The 25,125-nt window shown below is 45.6% G+C and overlaps 2 protein-coding genes across 3 annotated transcripts; both read left to right on the top strand.

The window, feature by feature from the left end:
• Positions 1–12,873: 12,873 nt before the first annotated feature.
• On the top strand, positions 12,874–15,685 carry LOC123138821 (universal stress protein PHOS32). Its single transcript, XM_044558689.1, has 2 exons — positions 12,874–13,886; positions 15,482–15,685. Exons 1-2 carry the CDS (start codon positions 13,088–13,090, stop codon positions 15,487–15,489), a joined length of 807 nt encoding a protein of 268 aa, XP_044414624.1. The 5' UTR covers positions 12,874–13,087; the 3' UTR covers positions 15,490–15,685.
• A 3,467-nt stretch (positions 15,686–19,152) lies between these two features.
• LOC123095577 (uncharacterized) lies at positions 19,153–23,853 on the top strand. 2 transcript variants are annotated; one of them, XM_044517098.1, is made up of 3 exons: positions 19,153–19,298; positions 19,429–21,140; positions 23,567–23,853. In XM_044517098.1, exons 2-3 carry the CDS (start codon positions 19,535–19,537, stop codon positions 23,617–23,619), a joined length of 1,659 nt encoding a protein of 552 aa, XP_044373033.1. In that variant the 5' UTR covers positions 19,153–19,298; positions 19,429–19,534; the 3' UTR covers positions 23,620–23,853. The 2 variants fall into 2 exon arrangements, with proteins under 2 accessions (XP_044373033.1, XP_044373024.1); XM_044517089.1 differs by lacking the exon at positions 23,567–23,853 and having other exon boundaries at positions 19,429–22,302.
• Positions 23,854–25,125: the final 1,272 nt, after the last annotated feature.

Consider the following 25,125-nt stretch of genomic DNA (forward strand, 5'->3'; position numbering starts at 1 on the left):
GCATATCAAAACATGGGATGCTAAAAATATCATCTTCATCAAACATAGCTTCCCCAAGCTTGTGGCTTTGCATATCATTAGCATCATGGATATTCAAGGAATTCATACTAACAACATTGCAATCATGCTCATCATTCAAAGATTTAGTGCTAAACATTTTAGAGATTTCTTCTTCTAGCACTTGAGCACAATTATCCTTTCCATCATACTCACGAAAGATATTAAAAAGATGAAGCGTATGAGACAAACTCAACTCCATTTTTTTGTAGTTTTCTTTTATAAAATATACTAGTGCTAAAACAAGAAACAAAAAGATTCGATTGCAAGATCTAAAGATATACCTTCAAGCACTCACCGCGCCAAAAAAGAGCTTAGTGACGGAGTGTGAGTACCCTTTACCTAGCCTCATCGGCAACGGCGCCAGAAAAGAGCTTGATGTCTACTACACAACCTTCTTCTTGTAGACGTTGTTGGGCCTGCAAGTGCACAGGTTTGTAGGACAGTAGCAAATTTCCCTCAAGTGGATGACCTAAGGTTTATCAATCCGTAGGAGGCGTAGGATGAAGATGGTCTCTCTCAAACAACCTTGCAACCAAATAACAAAGAGTCTCTTGTGTCCCCAACACACCCAATACAATGGTAAATTGTATAGGTGCACTAGTTCGGCGAAGAGATGAAGATACAAGTGCAAAATAGATAGTAGATATAGGTTTTTGTAATCTGAAATAATAAAAACAGCAAGGTAACAAGTGGTAAAAGTGAGCATAAACGGTATTGCAATGATAGGAAACAAGGCCTAGGGTTCATACTTTCACTAGTGCAAGTTCTCTCAACAATAATAACACAAATAGATCATATGACAAGCCCTCAACATGCAACAAAGAGTCACTCCAAAGCAACTAACAGCGGAGAACAAACGTAGAGATTATGGTAGGGTACGAAACCACCTCAAAGTTATTCTTTCGGATCGATCCATAAAAGAGTTCGTACTAGAATAACACCTTAAGACACAAATCAACCAAAACACTAATGTCACCTAGATACTCCATTGTCACCTCAAGTATCCGTGGGCATGATTATGCGATATGCATCACACAATCTCAGATTCATCCAACCAACATAAAAGTACTTCAAAGAGTTCCCCAAAGCTACTACCGGAGAGTCAAGAACATGTGCCAACCCCTATGCATAGGTTCATGGGTGGAACCCGCAAGTTGGTCACCAAAACATACATCAAGTGCACATGATATCCCATTGTCACCACAGATAATCACAGCAAGACATACATCAAGTGTTCTCATAAAGACTCAATCCAATAAGATAACTTCAAAAGGGGAAACTCAATTCATCACAAGAGAGTAGAGGGGGAGAAACATCATAAGATCCAACTACAATAGCAAAGCTCGGGATACATCAAGATCGTGCCATAGAGGAACATGAGAGAGAACACGAGAGAGAGAGAGAGAGATCAAACACATAGCTACTGGTACATACCCTCAGCCCCGAGGGTGAACTACTCCCTCCTCGTAATGGATAGCGCCGGGATGATGAAGATGGCCTCCGGTGATGGGATCCCCCTCCGACAAGGTGCCGGAACAGGGTCCCGATTGGTTTTTGGTGGCTCTAGAGGCTTGCGGCGGCGAAACTCCCGATCTATCTTTTGTTCTGGAAGTTTTAGGGTACAAGAGTATATATGGGTGCAGGGGGTACGTCGGAGGAGCTACGGGGGCCCCACGAGGCAGGGGGCATGCCCGGGGGGGTGGGCGCGCCCCCCACCCTTGTGGGCAGCCCGTATCTCCCCTGACGTGCACTCCAAGTTCCCTGGGTTGCTTTCCTTCCAAAAATAACTTCTCCAGTTGATTTCGTTCCGTTTTGACTCTGTCTGATATTCCTTTTCCTCGAAACATTGAAATAGGCATAAAACAACAAATCTGGGCTGGGCCTCCGGTTAATAGGTTAGTCCCAAAAATAATATAAAAGTGGATAATAAAGCCCAATATTGCCTAAAACAGTAGATAAAGTAGCATGGAGCAATCAAAAATTATAGATACGTTGGAGACGTATCATTCATCGACATACGGGGTCACCAAGGTAGAGTTCAGTAGAACTGTGTACTGTGCTTGAGACCAAGAATATCCGTCCCTGCATATTATTGAGTCCCCTCCAAGCGTGCCTTTTCCAGTCAGTCTCCCCTCATACCGCGATTTAGGGAGACCTATCTTCTTAAGGCCAGGAATGAAGTCAACACAAAACCCAATGACATCCTCTGTTTGATGGCCCATGGAGATGCTTCCTTCTGGCCTAGCGCGGTTACAGACATATTTCTTTTGGACTCCCATGAACCTCTCAAAGGGGAACATATTGTCTAGAAATACGGGCCCCAGAATGACAATCTCGTCGACTAGATGAACTAGGACGTGCGTCATGATATTGAAGAAGGATGGTGGGAACACCAGCTCGAAACTGACAAGACATTGCGCCACATCACTCCTTAGCCTTGGTACGATTTCTGGATCGATCACCTTCTGAGATATTGCATTGAGGAATGCACATAGCTTCACAATGGCTAATCGGACGTTTTCCGATAGAAGCCCCCTCAATGCAACCGGAAGCAGTTGCGTCATAATCACGTGGCAGTCATGAGACTTTAGTTCTGAAACTTTTTCTCTGTCATATTTATTATTCCCTTTATATTCGACGAGAAGCCAGTCGGGACCTTCATACTAAGCAGGCATTCAAAGAAGATTTCCTTCTCTTCTTTGGTAAGAGCGTAGCTGGCAGGACCTTCATACTGCTTTGGAGGCATGCCTTCTTTTTCGTGCAAACGTTGCAGGTCCTCCCGTGCCTCAGTTGTATCTTTTGTCTTCTCATACACACCCAAGAAGCCTAGCAGGTTCACGCAAAGGTTCTTCGTCACGTGCATCACATCGATCGAAGAGCGGACCTCTAGGTATTTCCAGTATGGTAGGTCCCAAAATATAGATTTCTTCTTCCACATGGGTGCGTGTCCCTCAACGTCACTCGGAACAGCTAGTCCGCCAGGACCCTTTCCAAAGATTACGTGTAAATCATTGACCATAGCAAGTACGTGATCACCGGTACGCATGGCGGGCTTCTTCCGATGATCTGCCTCACCTTTGAAATGCTTGCCTTTCTTTCGACATTGATGGTTGGTCGGAAGAAATCGACGATGGCCCAGGTACACATTCTTCCTGCAGCTTCCCAGGTATATACTTTTGGTGTTAGCTAAACAATGCGTGCATGCATGGTATCCCTTGTTTGTCTGTCCTAAAAGGTTATTGAGAGCGGGCCAATCGTTGATGGTCACGAACAGCAACGCCTTTAGGTCAAATTCCTCCTGTTTGTGCTCATCCCACGTACGTACACCGTTTCCATTCCACAGCTGTAAAAGTTCTTCAACTAATGGCCTTAGGTACACATCAATGTTGTTGCCGGGTTGCTTAGGGCCTTGGATGAGAACTGGCATCATAATGAACTTACGCTTCATGCACATCCAAGGAGGAAGGTTATACATACATAGAGTCACGGGCCAGGTGTTGTGATTGCTGCTCTGCTCCCCGAAAGGATTAATGCCATCCGCGCTTAAAGCAAACCATACGTTCCTTGGGTCACTTGCAAACTCATCCCAGTACTTTCTCTCGATTTTTCTCCACTGCGACCCATCAGCGGGTGCTCTCAACTTCCCGTATTTCTTACGGTCCTCACTGTGCCATCGCATCAACTTGGCATGCTCTCCGTTTCTGAACAGACGTTTCAACCGTGGTATTATAGGAGCATACCACATCACCTTCGCAGGAACCCTCTTCCTGGGGGGCTCGCCGTCAACATCACCAGGGTCATCTCGTCTGATCTTATACCGTAATGCACCGCATACCGGGCATGCGTTCAGATCCTTGTATGCACCGTGGTAGAGGATGCAGTCATTAGGGCATGCATGTATCTTCTGCACCTGCAATCCTAGAGGGCATACGACCTTCTTTGTTGCATATGTACTGTCGGGCAATTTGTTATCCTTTCGAAGCTTCTTCTTCAATATTTTCAGTAGCTTCTCAAATCCTTTGTCAGGCACAACATTCTCTGCCTTCCACTGCAGCAATTCTAGTACGGTACCAAGCTTTGTGTTGCCATCTTCACAATTGGGGTACAACCCTTTTTTGTGATCCTCTAACATGCGATCGAACTTCAGCTTCTCCTTTTGACTTTCGCATTGCGTCCTTGCATCGACAATGACCCGGCGAAGATCATCATCATCGGGCACATCGTCTGGTTCCTCTTGATCTTCAACAGCTTCCCCCGTTGCAGCATCATTGGGCACATCATCTGGTTCCTCTTGATCTTCAGCAGCTTCCCCCATTGCAGCATCACCGTATTCAGGGGGCACATAGTTGTCATCGTCCTCTTCTTCTTCGCCGTCTTCCATCATAACCCCAATTTCTCCGTGCCTCATCCAAACATCATAGTGTGGCATGAAACCATTGTAAAGCAGGTGGGTGTGAAGGATTTTTCGGTCAGAGTAAGACTTCGTATCCTACATTTAGGGCATGGACAACACATAAAACCATTCTGCTTGTTTGCCTCAGCCACTTCGAGAAAATCATGCATGCCCTTAATGTACTCGGAGGTGTGCCTGTCACCGTACATCCATTGCTGGTTCATCTGCGTGCATTATATATAATTAAGTGTGTCAAAAACCATTACAGAACATCATGAATAGATAATTAAGTGATCAAATTAATAGAAGTTCATCATCACATTAAAACCAAAGTGCATACATAGTTCTCATCTAACAACATAAAGCTCTCCAGAGCATCTAAATTAATTAAACCATACATTGAAACTACATAAAACATTTCAATGCGAAAACAAATGCGATCATAATCGCAACCAAGGTAACAATTGATCCAACGGCATAATGATACCAAGCCTCAGTATGAATGGCATATTTTCTAATCTTTCCAATCTTCAAGCGCATTGCATCCATCTTGATCTTGTGATCATCGACGACATCCGCAACATGCAACTCCAATATCATCTTCTCCTCCTCAATTTTTTTTATTTTTTCCTTCAAGAAATTGTTTTCTTCTTCAACTAAATTTAACCTCTCGACAATAGGGTCGGTTGGAATTTCCGGTTCACATACCTCCTAGATAAATAAAATCTATGTCATGTTGGTCGGCATAATTTTCATAAACAATAAATGAAGCAATAGTTACAAAGATAATATATACCACATCTGAATCATAGACAGGACGAGGGGCGATGGGGGCGGATACCAAAACCATCGCACTATATAATAACAAGCAATAAAATAGTAAGAAAATTAGACAAGTATCTATCTAAAGCAAGAATTTTTTTCTTTCATAAAGAAGATAAGAACAAGAGGCTCACCACGGTGGTGCCGGCGACGAGATCGGCACGGGCGATCGACGACAGTGAAGACGGGGACGGGGCGTGACGAGCCGCTAATATAAACCTAGACAAATCTCGGGAAAAATAGAGTTCGGAGGTCGTGCAAAGGAGAAAGCTTAACTAGTGTGGCTCAGGCATTTCATCGAACACCTCATGTGCATAGGAGGTGAGCTAGAGGACCACAAAGCCCTCCCCTCCCCGGCCAGAGAAAAACAGAGTAGTGGAGCGCTATGCTCGCGGGCGAGGGTATATATAGGCACCTCAATGGTCCCGGTTCGTGGCATGAACCGGGACTAAAGGGCAGCCTGTTGTCCCGGTTCAAGCCACCAACCGGGACCAATGGTGGTGGGCCAGGAGCCAGGCCCATTGGTCCCGGTTCGTCCCACCAACCAGGACCAAAAGGTCCAGACGAACCGGGACCAATGGCCCACGTGGCCCGGCCGGCCCCCTGGGCTCACGGACCGGGACCAATGCCCCCATGGGTCCCGGTTCTGGACTGAACCGGGACTAATGGGCTGACCCGACCTGAACCAAAGCCCTCTTTTCTACTTGTGCGGGAAGAAGCCAAACAATGGACCCAAGCCCGAGACTCGGTTCTTTTGTTGCAAGGGAAATGGTCACTGGAAGCGGAACTGCCCCAAGTACTTAGCGGACAAGAAGGCCGGCAACACCAAAGGTATATGTGATATACATGTTATTGATGTGTACCTTACCAGTACTCGTAGTAGCTCCTCGGTATTTGATATCGGTGCGGTTGCTCATATTTGTAACTCAAAACAGGAGCTGCGGAATAAGCGGAGATTGGCAAAGTACAAGGTGACGATGCGCGTCGGGAATGATTCCAAGGTCGATGTGATCGCCGTCGGCACGCTACCTCTACATTTACCTACAAGATTAGTTTTAAACCTCAATAATTGTTATTTAGTGCCAGCTTTGAGCATGAACATTGTATCTGAATCTCGTTTAATGCGAGATGGCTACTCATTTAAATCCGAGAATAATGGTTGTTATATTTATTTGAGAGATGTGTTTTATGGTATGCCCCACTGGTCAATGGTTTATTCTTATTGAATCTCGAACGTGATGTTACACATATTCATAGTATGAGTACCAAAAGATGCAAGGTTAATAATGATAGTCCACATACTTGTGGCACTGCCGCCTTGGTTACATTGGTGTCAAACGCATGAAGAAGCTCCATGTAGATGGACTTTTGGAGTCTCTTGATTATCAATCATTTGACACATGCGAACCATGCCTCATGGGCAAGATGACCAAGACTCCGTTCTCCAGAACATGGAGCGAGCAACCAACTTGTTGGAAATCATACATACTAATGTGTGCGGTCCAATGAGCTTTGAGGCTCGCGGTGGCTATCGTTATATTCTCACCCTCACAGATGACTTAAGTAGATATGGGTATGTCTACTTAATGAAACACAAGTCTGAGACCTCTGAAAAGTTCAAGGAATTTCAGAGTGAGGTGGAGAATCAACGTGACAGGAAAATAAAGTTCTTACGATCAGATCATGGAGGAGAATATTTAAGTCCTGAGTTTGGTACGCACTTAAGGAAATATGGAATAGTTGCACAACTCACGCCACCTGGAACACCTCAGCGTAATGGTGTGTCCGAACATTGTAATCGCACTCTATAGGATATGGTGCGATCCATGATGTCTCTTACTGATTTACCACTATCATTTTGGGGATACGCTTTAGAGACAGCCACATTCACTTTAAATAGGGCACCGTCTAAATCAGTTGAGATGACACCGTATGAATTATGGTTTGGGAAGAAACCTAAGTTGTCATTTCTAAAAGTTTGGGGATGGATGCTTATGTCAAGAAACTTCAACCTGAAAAGCTCGAACCCAAGTCGGAAAAATGCGTCTTCATAGGATACCTTAAGGAAACCATTGGGTATACCTTCTACCTCAGATCCGAAGGCAAGATCTTTGTTGCCAAGAATGGATCCTTTCTGGAGAAAGAGTTTCTCTCGAAAGAAGTAAGTGGGAGGAAAGTAGAACTTGATGAAGTGCTACCTCTTGAACCAGATAGTAGCGCAGCTTAGGAAGATATTTCTGTGGTGCCTACACCAACTAGAGAGGAAGTTAATGATGATGATCAAGGCACTTCGGATCAAGTTGCTACTGAACTTCGTAGGTCCACAAGGACACGTTCCACACCAGAATGGTATGGCAACCCTGTCCTAGAAATCATGTTGTTAGACAATAGTGAACCTTCAAACTATGAAGAAGCGATGGTGGTCCCAGATTCCAACAAATGGCTTGAAGCCATGAAATCCGAGATAGGATCCATGTATGAAAACAAAGTATGGACTTTGATAGACTTGCCCAATGATCGGCGAGCCATAGAAAATAAATGGATCTTCAAGAAGAAGACTGACGCGGATGGTAATGTAACCATCTATAAGGCTCGGCTTGTCGCTAAGGGTTATCGACAAGTTCAAGGGGTTGACTACGATGAGACCTTCTCACCCGTAGCGAAGCTGAAGTCTGTCCGAATGTTGTTAGCAGTTGCCGCATTCTATGATTATGAGATATGGCAAATGGACGTCAAAACGGCATTCCTTAAGGAAGAATTGTATATGATGCAGCCAGAAGGTTTTGTCGATCCTAAGAATGCTGACAAGGTGTGCAAGCTCGAGTGCTCCATCTATGGGCTGGTGCAAGCATCTCGGAGTTGGAACATTCGCTTTGATGAAATGATCAAAGCGTTTGGGTTTATGCAGACTTATGGAGAAGCCTGCGTTTACAAGAAAGTGAGTGGGAGCTCTGAAGCATTTCTCATATTATATGTGGATGACATACTATTGATGGGAAATGATATAGAACTTTTGGAAAGCATAAAGGCCTATTCGAATAAGTGTTTTTCAATGAAGGACCTTGGAGAAGCTGCTTACATATTAGGCATCAAGATCTATAGAGATAGATCGAGACGCCTCATCGGTCTTTCACAAAGCACATACCTTGATAAGATATTGAAGAAGTTTAATATGGATCAGTCCAAGAAGGGGTTCTTGCCTGTTTTGCAAGGTGTGAAATTGAGCACGGCTCAATACCCGACCTCGGCAGAAGATAGAGAAAAGATGAGTGCCATCCCCTATGCCTCAGCCATAGGGTCTATTATGTATGCCATGATGTGTACCAGACCTGATGTAAACCTTGCCGTAAGTTTGGTAGGGAGGTATCAAAGTAATCGCGGCATGGAACACTGGACATCGGTCAAGAATATCCTGAAGTACCTGAAAAGGACTAAGGATATGTTTCTCATTTATGGAGGTGACAAAGAGCTCGTCGTAAGGGGTTACGTAGATGCTAGCTTCGACACAGATCTGGATGACTCCAAGTCACAAACCGGATACATATATATTTTGAATGGTGGGGCGGTCAGCTAGGGCAGTTGCAAACAAAGCATCATGGCGGGATCTACATGTGAAGCAGAGTACATGGCAGCCTCGGAGGAAGCACATGAAGCAATCTGGATGAAGGAGTTCATTACCGACCTAGGAGTTATTCCCAATGCGTCGGGCCCGATGACTCTCTTCTGTGACAATACTGGAGGTATTGCCCTTGCCAAGGAGCCCAGGTTTCACAAGAAGACCAGGCATATCAAGTGTCGCTTCAACTCCATTCGTGAAAATGTTCAAGATGGAGACATAGATATTTGTAAAGTGCATACAGATCTGAATGTCGCAGATCCGTTGACTAAACCTCTTCCACGAGCAAAACATGATCAACACCAGAACTCTATGGGTGTTTGATTCATCACAATGTAACTAGATTATTGACTCTAGTGCAAGTGGGAGACTGTTCGAAATATGCCCTAGATGCAATAATAAAATGGTTATCATTATATTTCCTTGTTCATGATAATTGTCTATTGTTCATGCCATAACTGTATTGACCGGAAACCATAATACATGTGCGAATACATAGACCACAAAATGTCTCTAGTGAGCCTCTAGTTGACTAGCTCATTGATCAATAGATGGTCATCGTTTCCTGACTATGGACATTGGATTTCATTGATAACGGGATCACATCATGAGGAGAATGATGTGATGGACAAGACCCAATCCTAATCATAGCACAAGATCGTGTAGTTCATTTGCTAAAAGCTTTTCTAATATCAAGTATCATTTCCTTAGACCATGAGATTGTGCAATCCCAGATACCGTAGGAATGCTTTGGGTGTACCAAACGTCACAACGTAACTGGGTGGCTATAAAGGTACACTACAGGTATCTCCGAAAGTGTCTGTTGGGTTGGCATGAATCAAGACTGGGATTTGTCACTCCGTATGACGGAGAGGTATCTCTGGGCCCACTCGGTGATGCATCATCATAATGAGCTCAATGTGACTAAGTTGTTAGTCACAGGATCATGCATTATGGAACGAGTAAAGTGACTTGCTGGTAACGAGATTGAATGAGGTATTGGGATACCGACGATCGAATCTCGGGCAAGTAATGTACCGATTGACAAAGGGAATTGTATACAGGATTGATTGAATCCCCGACATCATGGTTTATCCGATGAGATCATCGTGGAACATGTGGGAGCCAACATAGGTATCCAGATCCTGCTGTTGGTTATTGGCCCGGAGAGCTGTCTCGGTCATGTCTGCATGATTCCCGAACCCGTAGGGTCTACACACTTAAGGTTCGATGACGCTAGAGTTGTTATGGGAATGAGTATGTGGTTACCGAATGATGTTCAGAGTCCCGGATGAGATCCCAGACGTCATGAGGAGTTCCGGAATGGTTCGGAGGTAAAGATTTATATATGGGAAGTCCAGTTTCAGTCACCGGAATAATTTCGGGGGTTACCGGTATTGTACCGGGACCGCCGAAAGGTGTCCGAGGGTCCACCGGGTGGGTCCACCTGCCACGGGGGACTCAATGGGCTGAACAAGGGTGGGAACCAGCCCCCTAGTGGGCTGGTGCGCCCCTCCCAAGGCGCCTAGGGTTGAAAACCCTAGGGGGTGGGGGCGCCTCCCACCAACTTGAGGGGCAAGCTCCCCCCCCCCTTGCCCCCCCTAGATGAATTCTAAGGGGGCCGGCCCCCTCTCCCCTTTCCCCTATAAATAGTGGGGGGTGGGAGGGCTGCCATACCCTTCCCCTGGCGCAGCCCTCCCCTTCTCCAACTCCACCCCCTCCTCCGTAGTGCTTGGCGAAGCCCTGCCGGAGAACTGCAAGCTCCTCCACCACACTGTCGTGCTGCCAGAGCTCTCCCTCAACTTCTCCTCTTCCCTTGCTAGATCAAGAATGAGGAGACGTTCCTGGGCTGTATGTGTGTTGAACGCGGAGGCGCTGTCCGTTCGGTGTTAGATCGGATCTTCCGCGATTTGAATCGCCGCAAGTATGACTCACTCATCCGCGTTCTAGTGACGCTTCCGCTTAGCGATCTTCAAAGGTATGAAGATGCTCATCCTCTCCCTCTCTTGTTGCTAGAATCTCCATAGATTGATCTTGGTGATGTGTAGAAAATTTTGAATTTTTGCTACGTTCCCCAACAGAGATCTATTCGATGTAATATTCTTTTGCGGTGTGTTTGCCGAGATCTGATGAATTGTGGATTTATGATTAAGATTATCTATGAATATTATTTGGTTCTTCTCTGAATTCTTATATGCATGATTTGATATCTTTGCAAGTCTCTTCGAATTATCGCCTTAGTTTGGCCTACTAGATTAATCTTTCTTGCCATGAGAGAAGTGCTTAGCTTTAGGTTCAATCTTGCGGTGTCCTTTCCCAGTGATAGTAGGGGCAGCAAGGCACGTATTGTATTGTTGCCATCGAGGATAAAAGGATGGGTTTTATATCATATTGCTTGAGTTTATCCCTCTACATCATGTCATCTTGCTTAATGCGTTACTCCGTTCTTACGAACTTAATACTCTAGATGCATTCTGGATAGCGGTCGATTTTTGAGTAATATTAATTAGTAGATGCAGGCAGGAGTCGGTCTACTTGACACGGACGTGATGCCTATATTCATGATCATTGCCTTAGATGTCATCATTATTATGCGCTTTTCTATCAATTGCTCGACAGTAATTTGTTCACCCACCGTAATACATGCTATCTCGAGAGAAGCCACTAGTGAAACCTATGGCCATCGGGTCTCTTTTCCATTATATGAAAGTCTCTTTTCCATATTGTTGAATCTCGTTTACTATTTTGCAATCTTTACTTTCAATCTATACATCAAAAATACCAAAAATATTTACTTTATTATCTCTATCAGATCTCACTTTTGCGAGTGACCGTAAAGAGATTGACAACCCCTTTATCGCGTTGGTTGCAAGTTCTTGATTGTTTGTGCAGGTATTCGGTGACTCGTATGTATGTCGTCTCCTACTGGATTGATACCTTGGTTCTCAAAAACCGAGGGAAATACTTACACTACTTTGATGCATCACCCTTTCCTCTTCAAAAGAAAACCAACGCAAGCTCAAGATGTAGCAATGACTAATACGTCGGAGGAGGAAACCATACCTGTCATCCACGAACCACGAGCCCAACACATGTTTCGTCTTCCAGATGTTCTCGATGCAGACCACAATTTGCATCCGCTCCTCGACTACCTCCCAGGCTCCGCGCCGATGTTGGGGCAGACGTCGTTGCAACGACGGAGCTCGAGGACACATGTCCACCACAAGGATGCCGCCGACGCCACGACATCCCCGCTTGAACAGACTGCTTCCCAGATCCTTCACCAACCATAGAGATGATCACCTCGCCGGAGAAGAATCCGGAGCTTCTTTATTCAGCATCGCCATCGCCGCCGCTGAAGCCAAGATGTCGAACGATCCAAAACCATAAGCTTCTTGGGCCGTAAAATCTAAAGTTAAAACGATCCACACGCGTGGGATCCGGCGACCCCCCTCGTCACCGACGACCAAAAGGTCACCGGCGGAGGAGAGCCGCCGGAAGACAACGTGGGAAGGAGCGGCACTTCTGATGGCAGGGGCTAGGTTTTGCTACCAGGTTCTACGTGGAGATTATGTACTGTCAAAAACACGGCGTATGAGCGATGTACACTGCACAATGTCCGTATTTTCACGTCACATCATAGTCAGCGACCAATCAAATTCCTGTGTACGGTGACTAAAGTGACCTCGCGAAGCAAGTTCAAGTACCGACAATGAATTTTACTCGAGTTAAGGCCAGTTCTTTTGGGCGGCTCAAAAATTAAGCTGCTTCTTCCCCGCTAAAAGAATAAGCCGTCCTATATATTTGTTGAGATTTCTAAATTAGTTATACTATAACTAGTTTAGAAGCCCCATGAACAAGAAAGACGGCTTATGAAAAAAGTTAGGAGGGGACGGCTTCGGGCTGTAAATCTCATCTAACATAAATGAAAGAAAGCGTAAAGCGACAAAACCCGCAGTCAGGCGGCGGCTACGTGTCCAGGCCAGAATACGCCAGCGCCGCCGCAGTTTCACAAGAAACCGGCAGCAGTTCCAGTTCCTCAGTCCACCGCAAGTTGCACAGCCCCAAATCTCAATCTTTGGCAAAACCCTCGTCTCCTCTCCCCCCATTCTCTCCTGAGATTCCCCTCATCAGATCGAGAGCTGCACAGTAGTGTTCCGCATTCGGATCGAGCAGCCGGAGGACCAACAACCATCATGGCGACGCACCACCCGGCCTCCCCGACCGGCGCCGGCGCCGGCGGCAAGTCCCCCTCCTCCTCGCCCTCGCCGCCGCCGGCCGTGCGCCTGGCGGCGTCGCAGGCGGCGGCGGTGGCGGCGATCCAGCCCAGCTCGCCGCGCTACTTCTTCTCCTCCCTCGCCGCCTCCTCCTCGCCGCACCGCCGCATCGCCATCGCCGTCGACCTGTCCGACGAGTCCGCCTTCGCCGTCAAGTGGGCCGTGCAGAACTACCTGCGCCCGGGCGACGCCGTCGTGCTCCTCCACGTGCGCCCCACCTCCGTGCTCTACGGCGCCGACTGGGGCTCCATCCCCGTCACCGTCGACGACGGCGACGAGAAGGGGGGAGGAGGCGCGGCGCCGGCGTCCGGGGACCCGGAGGAGGACGCGCGCAAGAAGCGGGAGGAGGACTTCGACGCCTTCACCTCCACCAAGTCGCAGGACCTGGCGCAGCCGCTCGTCGCCGCGCAGATTCCCTTCAAGATCCACATCGTCAAGGACCACGACATGAAGGAGCGCCTCTGCCTCGAGGCCGAGCGCCTCGGCCTCTCCGCCATGATCATGGGCAGCCGCGGCTTCGGCGCCTCCCGCAGGGCAGGTAATGGCAGGCTAGGGAGTGTCAGCGACTACTGCGTGCACCACTGCGTCTGCCCCGTGGTGGTTGTCAGATACCCTGATGACGCCGGAGCGTCGGGCGGTGCCGAGTCTGTGGGGGATGAGCTAAGGACGGTGCCTGAGAACGAGGTGGTGTTCCATGAGGCACCAGAGGGGCAGAAAGGTCTGTTCCTTTGCTTCACCTCGTTTGTACTTTCCATTGCATAGTTTTGTTTGCCCATGAAGTAGGTATGAAATGTTATGTGTTACTAGTATTCAGGGTGGCAAATTCAGAGAAGTAAAAATTTGGACACTGGAAATGATTAGAGTGCGTTTGATAGTGATGGCAAGGAAGAAGACACATGATGAAGAGTGTCGCTATTAGTAAACCCGTCGCATTGTGTTAGTCATTAGCACTAATTCACTACAGAAGTCCGGTGAATAGCCCAGCCAATCTGTAAAGTAGCGGAAACTGGAAATGCATAGCCCAGTGAAAATGAAAGTAAAAATTTGGACACTGGAAATGATTAGAATGCATTTGATAGTGATGGCAAGGAAGGAGACTGGCTATGCTAATTAGTAAACTGGTTGCATTGCATTAGCACTAATTCACTACAGAAGTCCAGTGAATACCCTAGTGAATCTGCATAGTAACGGAAACTGGAAATGCATAGACTAGTGAAAATACCATAACACAAAACAGGTTGCCTCTGAAACTGTGAATTAGCAAAACCGTTGTACAGAGAATAGCATGCCAAGCTACATTTCACATTGTGTTGCCTTTCTGCTCTGACTGAGTCGATATTTGACCTGTGCGCTGTTTGCTTAGTTGCATTTGACATCACTACTATCTATCATATGCATACCTAGCAGATATGCACTTCATTTATGAATTTGATTAAGCTGCTTTCATTATTGGATGATGGAGCTTTGAATTCTCTTTTGTATGCTGAAATTTGCTAAAGTTGTCTTCTCATACGCGATAAGAATGGAGGATTGCTGCAATTTATCTAACTGAAAGCCTCAAAAAAGGAAACGGTATTGTATATTGTAGATCTAGTGAGTTTTACCCGCTCACCATTTGCAGATACTGAAGTTGCAGTTTCATTGGGGTGGATTCGAGAAAACACCTTACTAGTCACTGTTATGTTTGTTCATCTGTATATCTTAGAAAATCATAATGCAAACTTTTTTGTGTTTGATGGAAACTGATTTCATGAGAATATGTGGAGGAAGAATGAAAGAGGTCTTTCAGTTACCTTTAGGTAGACGTAGACTTATATCGAATTGTGCTCAGAATCTTGTCATGTAGCCTATCATTTGCGCTTGTAGTTCCAAACCGACAATAGTGCCCAATGTAAGATGCATGGACATATATGTAAGATGCATGGGCATATCCAGACGGCATCATCTGGAAAGGTGAACTTACTGCTTTAAAGAGTATATTGTCTTCCACACAAAGTCAGATGCTCAGACTTGAAAACACCTACTAGTCTTGGGCATACACACCCTGAGGCACTGCCTTCTGATATGCTTATCTTTTGGTTGAACATAAGAAAATAAAACTCATAATATTTGCTTGCTTTCATTACGTGCATCCCACCATAATATGTGCAGCATAACATTGACATTGCTTGATCGCTACCTAGTTGGTGTCTATTTCAGGCTGTATGCTCCTTTGTTATTGCTGATGTTATTCTGTGTACTGTCTTGTTGGTTGGTGAGTTTATTCGTGTGCTCATATCATGAATAAGATTTGGATTTCTCCTGTCTTGACAGAAAACTGAGGGTAATAGCAAAGCACCGAGCAGCCAGATGAAAGAGGAGAGACCAAGTCTTGCTTGATGCCAAACCCCCTTGTAACTGAGTGGTCTTTCCACTCTGCTTTGCACTTCTGAGTTTGTATCAGACTCATGTAGATCATGGACCAGTCCTTGCTGTTTCGCTTCCTGAGAATTGAAATGAGAATAATGTTATTCTACATATGGTAGCTGTTAACCTGTTGTATGAATGTTTCTGCTTGGCCCCCCGGAACATGATTTCGTATGCCGACTTGTTTTTATTGCCATTGCCCATTGGTGACCAATCCTATGTTTTTTCGTTTCTCCGATAAGTGTAGATTATTGGTGGATCTTGGTTGCTTTGCTGTTGGAAAGAAGTGCTGTTTTTCTGCATATAGGAGCTACTGTGTTTCTACTTGCCTCGCTGTGTTCATTTGGTTACCTATTTTGCACGGGGCAGTTTTTGTAGACAGGCATAATCACAGATTTTGCATGGGGCAGTTCCTGCATATAGGAGTCGGGGTCGCCGGTCTGCAGATTAGTTTGCTCAAATCTGAGCTACCACCGGCTCTTTTTTCAGAGAGAGAAGCTACTACAGGCTCTTGTGTGCAATGGATCATGGCTTCCGAGCAAATACCGAGTTTCTTGGCAAATCTTCCAGCCTTGCCTTGCTTGGTGTCTCCTTTGGAAACATAAAATTTTATGTTGAATACACATGCACAAAGAAAATATTGACTTAGGGACTGTTCGGAGTCTCTCTGCTTCACGCTGCCGCTCCTGGAGCTGGCGGAGTTTTAGTTCAAAACTGCGGAGTGAGTGAATGGGCACTCCTCATATTCCTAAAATCCATACATCGACAAAACTCGGGAGAAACAAAAAGAACAAACATACAAAAATCTTGTTCAAAACAAAACCAGATCCTACTCCAGGGGAGGAACATGCATCTCCCTTTTTCCTTCTCCGTGCAATTGTTCCTGTGTGCCTTACTACTAGATACATCCATTTCCGAGACAAGTAATTCCAAACGGAGAGAGTATTTCTTTGTGCAATGCCTAGAAAAGGACACCATGCCCAATGCAACAACAATTATAATTTTCTACAGGCACTGAAAATTACCTTCTTTTTTCAACTGCCACGGATTATTTCGTGAATAGTTGTTTTGGCGAAATTTTGTTTTGCTTTCCTGTCAAAAGGATTATTATTCTGTTTTAACAAGGTCCATGAATTATTTTGTGAACACACCCCCCCCTTCCCCCCCACTTCTCCCGTCTCTTCTACCCCCCCCCCCCTTCATCATTACATATTCATACTTATAATTTACATAAAATTTATACTAATAAATATGTGTAATTTTTTATATATTAATGACTTAAAAATGACTAGCACGTATGCCCGTGCATTGCAACGGGAGAGTTAATTGGTGTGTCCACCGAAATATCCATCAAACGACTGGTGCGAGCAGAAATTCATTTGATAGTCTCGGACGTCGTTCCCTTCTCGAGGCATCGTCGTTGCAGGTCACATCAACCTAATCGGGAAATTCTGGGGGAAACCCTAAATCTGGGTCTACCGGATCGGACGATGACGGCGCCTTCGGTGTCGTTCTCCCTCCTGGTGGTATCGTTTTGGAGCAAGTGCTAATTGGAGGGGACAAGAAGAGGAGCGGTGATTCATCTTGCCCATTGATGACGGCGGATCTCGGCGGCGTGGCGCAGTGGAGACTCGGCGCCCGATGCACGGAGATGGACTCGCGCAGTAGGGTGACGATGTTTGGCGTCGTGGTGGCGTCGGCGGCAGTTAGACCGGGCAAGGTAGATGCAGCAGTACACCCCTAAAGATGCATTGGTGGCAGGTGGCTGCGGCGGCCTCATACCCGGCAGTCGTCCTGGTTGAGCAGCACGCCGGACTGGTTGGTGTCCATACCCGCAGGCGTCCTGGTTGGGACCTCAGGTCTTAGATGTTAGGTTTGGCTGCGAGGTTTGTTTGGTATTAGGCCCAGACTATCAGCGCCCCTTCATCAATTGGATAGGAGTAGCGACAGATATTGCTTAGACGGTGGCTTTAGTCTTACTGTTGTATGACTTTGTAAGGGCTTGTGTTAATAATTAATAAAATGGTTGTATGCATCGTTCAGATGCAGAGCCGGGGTTATTTCTCCTTTTCTAAAAAAGAAGAAGCATGCTACACATACAATACTTTTGGTATGGTTTTCGTACGACGATTCTGATCTTAAAGAGCCTTATACCATGGCATTATTTTTATGTTGAAACAATGCTCGAAATTTGCACCAGGAAAAAATCTTAAAGAAAGGTTTCTGTTAAACGCGTTTTACACCATCTCTTCATAAGTTTGAAGATCAATAAAAAATGTTCGCGTCTGAGCGAAACAACCCTAGTTCGTTGCATGCAACTCGACGCTTACATAGCGCCTCTCGCCTTTCTGATTGAATTGTTTTTGTTGCACATTACGGTCCCACACTAAGCCTTCAAGTTTTAATAGATAGCCCAGCTCAATCGGGTTCGAGATCACAGGAATAAATTTAATTTTTTCACGGCAGAACTCTTTCGCATAATGACAATGGGTGAGGGTTCGGCCCATCGCCTATGTGCAAGATGTTCGACCAATGAACCAAATAAATCGAAGCCAAATGATGGATCATTTTTTTTCATTTTCTGGTTCTTTTCTTTACGTACGAAAAAACAGGAGTAAGAAACGTACATTATATATAAAGGTATATAGAAAAGAAAAGTACTAACTAAAGGTGCATCAAAAACATAATTTAAACAATTATTAACATGCATGATAACATCATATTTAGAATCTATACATTTTTCTGAGAGGTTTTCATGTATAACATGTTAAAGTTAGAGTTATCATTTAAAAAATATGAAAATTTCAACAAATACTTGAATCTGCGTAAAATAAAAAGGTAAAAAAAGTAGCTGGGCCAAGATAGTATAAAGGCAGCAAAAAAGAGTGAGAACCTGGGATCAAGCCCAGCTCTCCCCGATGGCGGAGCAACGCCCTAGCCAGTAGGCTGCTTGTGTACTTGGATAATGTCAGGGGCTAGCCGTAAATGATCCGAACGCAACCGGCGGCCACCTAATAAAAAATGTACTGTTTGTCACTTACGGTGGCATTGATGGGTAATTTCTATGAACTTTAGGAGTAATTTTCGTGACGTATAACTAGAAGCGACGCTTTATTATTAGAAAAAGATTCTTAATGTACATTGACATCAAGGTTCCCCTTTTCATGTTAGCATAATATTTGAGGTTCGCATATAAATATGATGATTTGTCCTAAAATATTTAAAACGAGCATCAGACCTTTTCTACTTATGACCAGCACAACAACACAAAAGAATGCATACATAAAAATGATTTACGCCCTTTTTATGTTGTATATATGCCAAATACGTGTAACTCATTTTCTCAGTATTTTTCTAGATTTTTTTGACATTTTCTATGGCTTTGTTTGAGAAAATTTGAGGGTTCGTCTTTTCAGAACCATTTTGAGGGGTCCCTTTTTTTAGGGGCATTACGGCACATTCCTTGGGCTGAGCGGCGGCCCATTTCTTTCTCCTTTTTCTGCCCGTCCGGCACCACCGCAGGCCAACGTTCCGAATTCAAACCACCCGACCCGACCAACCCGAGTGCCACTGACACGAAAACAGAGTCGATTTCGAAGCGAAACTGCGCCCCCCTTGCTCTGCTCCCCTCCGCCGGCGCTCCACTCCCCCGCACCCCGCCGGGATCCGGAGGTCGCACGACGCGCCACGATGCAGCAGCAGCAGCCGGCCCTCCTCGGCACAGGTCCGTCCGCTTCCCTACCTCCCCTCCCCCCTGCACTTTCTCGAATGCTCGGTCGATTCCTCCTCGGCGTTGTGCTGGCGGCCATGGACTCGCCTCACGGCTGCCGATTTTTTGTGTGCGTGCGGTGCAGGGGGAGGCGGCGGGTGCTGGGACATGATGATGGAGGACACGCTCATGTCGCAGGGCGAGCTCGCCTCCATCGACGCGCCTCGCTTCGACGGCACGGACTTTGAATCATGGCAGGTCATGATGAGAGGCCACCTGGGTTGGTCTCACCCCTTGTGTGGAGCATAGTGGAAGCCGGCTTCTCTTGTGCGGATGAGGCAAATCCAACGGACCTCGAACTGAGGAAGATGTACTACAATGCCCAAGCCATGAACGCCATACACTGTGCCCTCAGCGATGATCAGCTCTACCGGATCTGGCACCTTGATACCGCCAAGGAGGTCTGGGACGCTCTCCAGGTTATGCATGAAGACACCCCGACCGTCCGTCGGTTGAAGATCAAACAGCTGAGGGAGAAGATGAAGTTGTTTGCGTGGAGGAAGGGCGAGTCTGCCGATCAAATGCATACAAGGCTCTGGAATTTGGCCATTGACCTGAATCGCCTTGGTTGCAAAGAGGTGGACGATTCCTATGTCGTGTGGACGATGCTTCGTGCTATGACGCCTAGGAAGCCAGCCTTTGTGGACGGCATTCGCCAGGAGCCTGGCTTTGAAGAACTCACCCCTCTGGATGTGCTCCACAACTTCCAAGTCTACGACTGCAGACAAGAGCTATCCAGAATAATCATGCGCGGGTACGCGAAGGCGAAGGCGAAGGCGGACACTGTCACACCGAGCGAGCCCGACGACGATGCAGATTGCTCCGGAGAAGCGCCTCGCTTCGATGGCACGCACTATCTATCATGGCAGCGTAGGATGAAATTCCATCTGCTTAGCATTGACCCTCTAGTGTGGAGAATTGTGGAAACTGGCTTCTCCTGTGTAGATGAAGCAAATCCAACGGCTCTTGAAAAGAGGAATTGGCAGCACGACTACCGAGCTAGATGTGCCTTACAGTATGCCATAGGTGATGATCAATACATTCGGATTTGCCGGTATAAATATAAGAGTGCTAAGGAGATTTGGGATGCTCTCCGAAAATTTAATGAAGCGGTTGGTAAGTCAAAGCTCAGTTCACTGAGGATGGATATGAACTTCTTCGTCTTAGGAGAAGACGAGTCCCCGAGTGACATGTATACAAGGCTCAACAATTTGGCCAATGAAATGAAGGGTCTCGGGTGCAAAGAGATGACTGATTCCTATCTTGTGGAGAAGATGCTTTTTGCCATGACACCAAGGAACCCAACCATGGTTTTCCTCATCCATCAGAAGCATAACTTTGAACTACTCACCCCTCAGGAGGTGCTTGCAACCTTCCTCCTCTACGGCGGGGAGCAAAAAGAACCCAAAGTCACGAGGGGGCATGCATTGCCACGCTCAAGCAAAAAGGTCAACGCTGCCTTGAAGGCCAAGCAAGTCCAAGTGGAGGAATCTAGCGATGATGAAAACGACCATGATCAAGACCAAGAGCAAATTCAACAAGGAATGCAAGAATTGGCTCTCTTCATGAAGAAATATAAAGGGTTTCTTAGAAAGAAAGGCTGTGAAACAAGAAGTAATTTCTCTGACAAGTTCAAGATGAGGAAATCAAAGAGATATTGCTATCAATGTGGTGATTCCAATCATTTCATTGCTGATTGCCCGAAGAAAGAGGACAAGAAAGAAGAGGAGAAGAGCAAGTACAAGAGGGAACCATTCAACAACAAGGGCAAGCCATACAAGCCGGAGGGGCAGAAAGGTTTGTTTCTTTGCTCCATCTTGTACCTACCATTCCATATTTGCCATGAAGTAGGTAATGAAATGTTCTGCGTTACAATGACGGGGACCGATCTGACATGGATTCAGGGTGGCCAATTAAGAAAACAAAAAACTGGACACAAGTGTCCGGTGTCTGAGTAACATTGCAGATGATTTTAATGCGTTGATATCAATGTCAAGGAGACACAGGATGAAGTATTGGTAATTTGGTATTAGTAAAAGCAATTTAATTACTGAGTGATAATGTACTTTGGTTGTGATAGTGTACCTGAGACTCTTACCAGCCCTAAGATTCAGGCCTTATCTGATAGTGCACTTGAGTCTAATTTGATTACTGAGCGGGCAATATAGTTCAGGCAAATTAATGAAGTGATATGACTTTCGGAATGTGTATGGTAGTGCAAATTGGAAATGCATAGTCCGGTAGAAATACCAAAACATGAAGCCGGTTGCCTCTAGAACTCTTAATTAGCAAAACAGTCGTATGGACAACGGCATGTGAAGCTACATTGCACATTGTCCTGCCATTCTGCTCTGACTGAGTCAACTTTTGACCTGTACACCATTCTAAGCATCTGGCATTATTTTTATTCTTTGCATACCAAACGGTTATGCAGTTCGTATATGAACTAAATTTAAAATATTATAAGTTTTAGAGTGGTTGGTCTTTTTTAGAACCGTTCGTTGATGTCGATCTAACGGCAGACAAATACGAAGTACTGGGTAGTACTCTGATGAAAGTACGCGAAAGTACTAAAACGAGTGGGGCCAGTACTCGTGACAAGGTGGGGACGCGTTTTAATCTAGGGACAGTTTAGTCCTAGGAAAATTTGCACGCGCCGCCCCTCTCGTCGAATGCATAACCGCCGCCATGGTGATTCACATTCCACAATTACTCATCGGCGGCCATCTCCTCCCTCTCCTCCAAGTCCACCTCAGTCATCTCCTCCTTCTTGCCGCTGCAACTTCGCTCCACTCAGGCAACCCCCCACCCACCCCCACCCCTCTTACACGGCAGATCGAGCTGATGGCCGGCGAAGAACACCGACTTCGTGCAGATCGCCGGCGGCGACCAGGTCAAGTTGGCCAGGTTGAGGGAGATCCGTTCTTGATTTGACAACACAAGGCAGATGAACTGGACGGCAATGGCCACTCTCAAGAATATGACGAAGAAGGAGAGGGCAAAGCTTTGCCCCCCGCCCGCACAACCGATTGACAAGATCGAGATCCTCCTCTGGGCGATGGAGCAGGCCAATTCGTCCAGCGAGTGGACCAGGCGGAGGTGGTGGGCGTTTAGATCCAGGGTAGAGCATCCACTGGATCAGGAACCCACCGTGCACGAGGTGCCGTTGCAGATTGTGCAGCCTCCAACCGAGTCACCGGAGACTCCGAAGCGCAAGATGAGGAGGACAGTGGTCGCGACCTCGCTTCCCCGCCGTTCTCCACGCTTCCCTCGCCGCTCTCCTCGTCTGAACGGCGGCGGTAGCTATGTTTAGAGTAAGCTTCCCCACTCCTCATCTTCCTACTGCTCGTGCTTACATCGTGGTGATACTGATCGTAATAGCTCAGAGAGGGAATGCTAGATGGCATTTTAATCTCAATGAATTGCATGAATATTTGAGTACATGGATTTGGAGGATGGATTATGATGTATGTGAACCCTAGGCATCATATGAACCCTAGGAAAAATTAGTAATGTTCTAGTGGTAGACACTGAAATATTTCGGTACACACCGGTAGGCACTGAAATATTTTGGAACTGCCCTAGGCAAAATTTGTAATGTTGTAGTGGTGGACACTGAAATATTTCGGTACACACCGGTAGGCACTGAAATATTTCGGTACTGCCCTAGGCAAAATTTATAATGTTGTAGTGGTAGACACTGAAATATTTCGGTACACACCGGTAGGCATTGAAATATTTCGTTACTACAATTTCAGTACACGCCGATGCACACTAAATTATTTCAGTACTGCAGTTTCAATACACACTGAAATATTTCAGTACTGCAAATTCTATACAAAGTTGGCATTTTGTCATTTATGTGTGAATCAATCCATGCATCATATGGCATAACTTTGTACATGAGTTTGGGTCAATTTCATGTCTATTTATTGTTAAAATTATTGTCATGCCATGAAACACAAGACAAGTCACTGACCCAAGCTTGCAAAGATGACATATCAATGTTGCTGATATGCACATTTTCACCAAGTCTTGTGTCTGAATTAAAACTGAGCATTTTTTCTTGATGGTATCCATGGATCTAGAACTCCTATGAATTTGCTCATGTTGGATGTTTTATTCTCCATCATTTGTACTAGCATTCAGTGCGATTAGATGCCATGACAAGACCCCTAGCATATTTATTTTCTTGCCTCCAACATCACATGTGTATTTTGCAGGAAAAAACCTGGAGTTCACCAGGCTGGCTGAAGTTGTGAGGCTGGGAGGCTGATGGTGCTGCTACTGGCTGATCCTTCTTCTTTCAGTTTTTGTTCGTCATTTATCAAGCCGTTGGACCAGGGCTACTTCCCTATGTGCTGTTAATGTATTAAGTAGTTCCTTCGAATTTGTAGTATTAGTTAGTTTGAATGTGGAAGTACCTTAATTTTTGGAACAAAATGTTGCTATGTAGGACCAAGGGTTTCATACCTTAATCTTTGGATAATTAATTATGTGAACTATTAGATGTGGCGCACAACGAAACGCCTCTACCATTGATACTATAGTTCAACATGTCGGTCCAATTAGAGACCAGCCACTACCATATAGAATAGTTAGCATTTCATACTACAACCTGGCACGTACAAAACATCACACAGTGGAAGCACATCCCTAAGCACCTTGCATTGTACAAGGTCTTAGAGACCAGCCTCTACCATATATAACAGTTACCATGTCACACTACAGCATATAAAACATCACACAGTGGAATAATCATAGCTAGTAGAGCATTAGGTACCAGTTAATAATAGTTGCAATCCATCACAAGCAATAGTACCTAGATATGAGTAGATATAGGTACGGTAATACACGACAAGTACTCACAAACAAGAGCTGACATAACAAGTTCATTTCACATTGATACATGGCCCACCCCAGTTCTAAATGAGGTGGATGGTGATCATCATCCTCAAGTCATGGCGACGGGTGTTCGCAACAGTGAGTAGGATGGCCTGTCCTACCCGAAGATTCTTGGCACGAAGGAACTTCTTCCACCCTGCCCTGCTCAAGACAGTGCGACCGTCCGTGTCCACTGCATAGGCACAGCTGGTGATGGAGCCCATTCTGGTAAGGCGTAGTCCAGCAGCCATGCCTTCTTCGCCCGGGTCGATGCCACAACTATCAAGTAACCTCTTAGGTAATTTCTGAAAACAGTTGACATGATATATGATCATGTCACGTGCAATTATCAATAAAGCATACACTTCAAGACACATATATCATTGGATTCAACACTGAGCATATATATCATCACATCACTACACTATACGCCAAGCATCAAATTACTACAGTAATTAGGCATATCATTAGATTACTCCGTACACTAAGCATATCATCGCATATTACTACACTACATGCATGTCATAAAATTCTTCACTAAATGAATTCTAAACTTGGCCTCTCATCACAATACTACAACATGCATATCATATGAAGTACTACACTAACTAAGCATACATATCATGTAATTACCACACTAAGTAACATACCATGATATGCCGTTTAACATTCGTCCTTGTGAGGCGGGTCACGAATGGCTTCCCTAGGTAGTCTTCACGTAGCGGAAGCATGTCCCAGAGGTTGCCGATTTCCTCGTCGCCCAGGCTGAGTCCTTGGGCATACATGTATTCAACAAGTGGGTTCTCATCATCATCTGAATCAGCACCATCTTCGTCCTCGTGAACTTCATCTTCACTATCCGGAATGAAATTTAGATAGATAACAGAAATCCTGGGCC

Source organism: Triticum aestivum, chromosome 1B (assembly GCF_018294505.1).
Source record: "Triticum aestivum cultivar Chinese Spring chromosome 1B, IWGSC CS RefSeq v2.1, whole genome shotgun sequence".
In the NCBI taxonomy this organism is placed as follows: Eukaryota; Viridiplantae; Streptophyta; class Magnoliopsida; order Poales; family Poaceae; genus Triticum; species Triticum aestivum.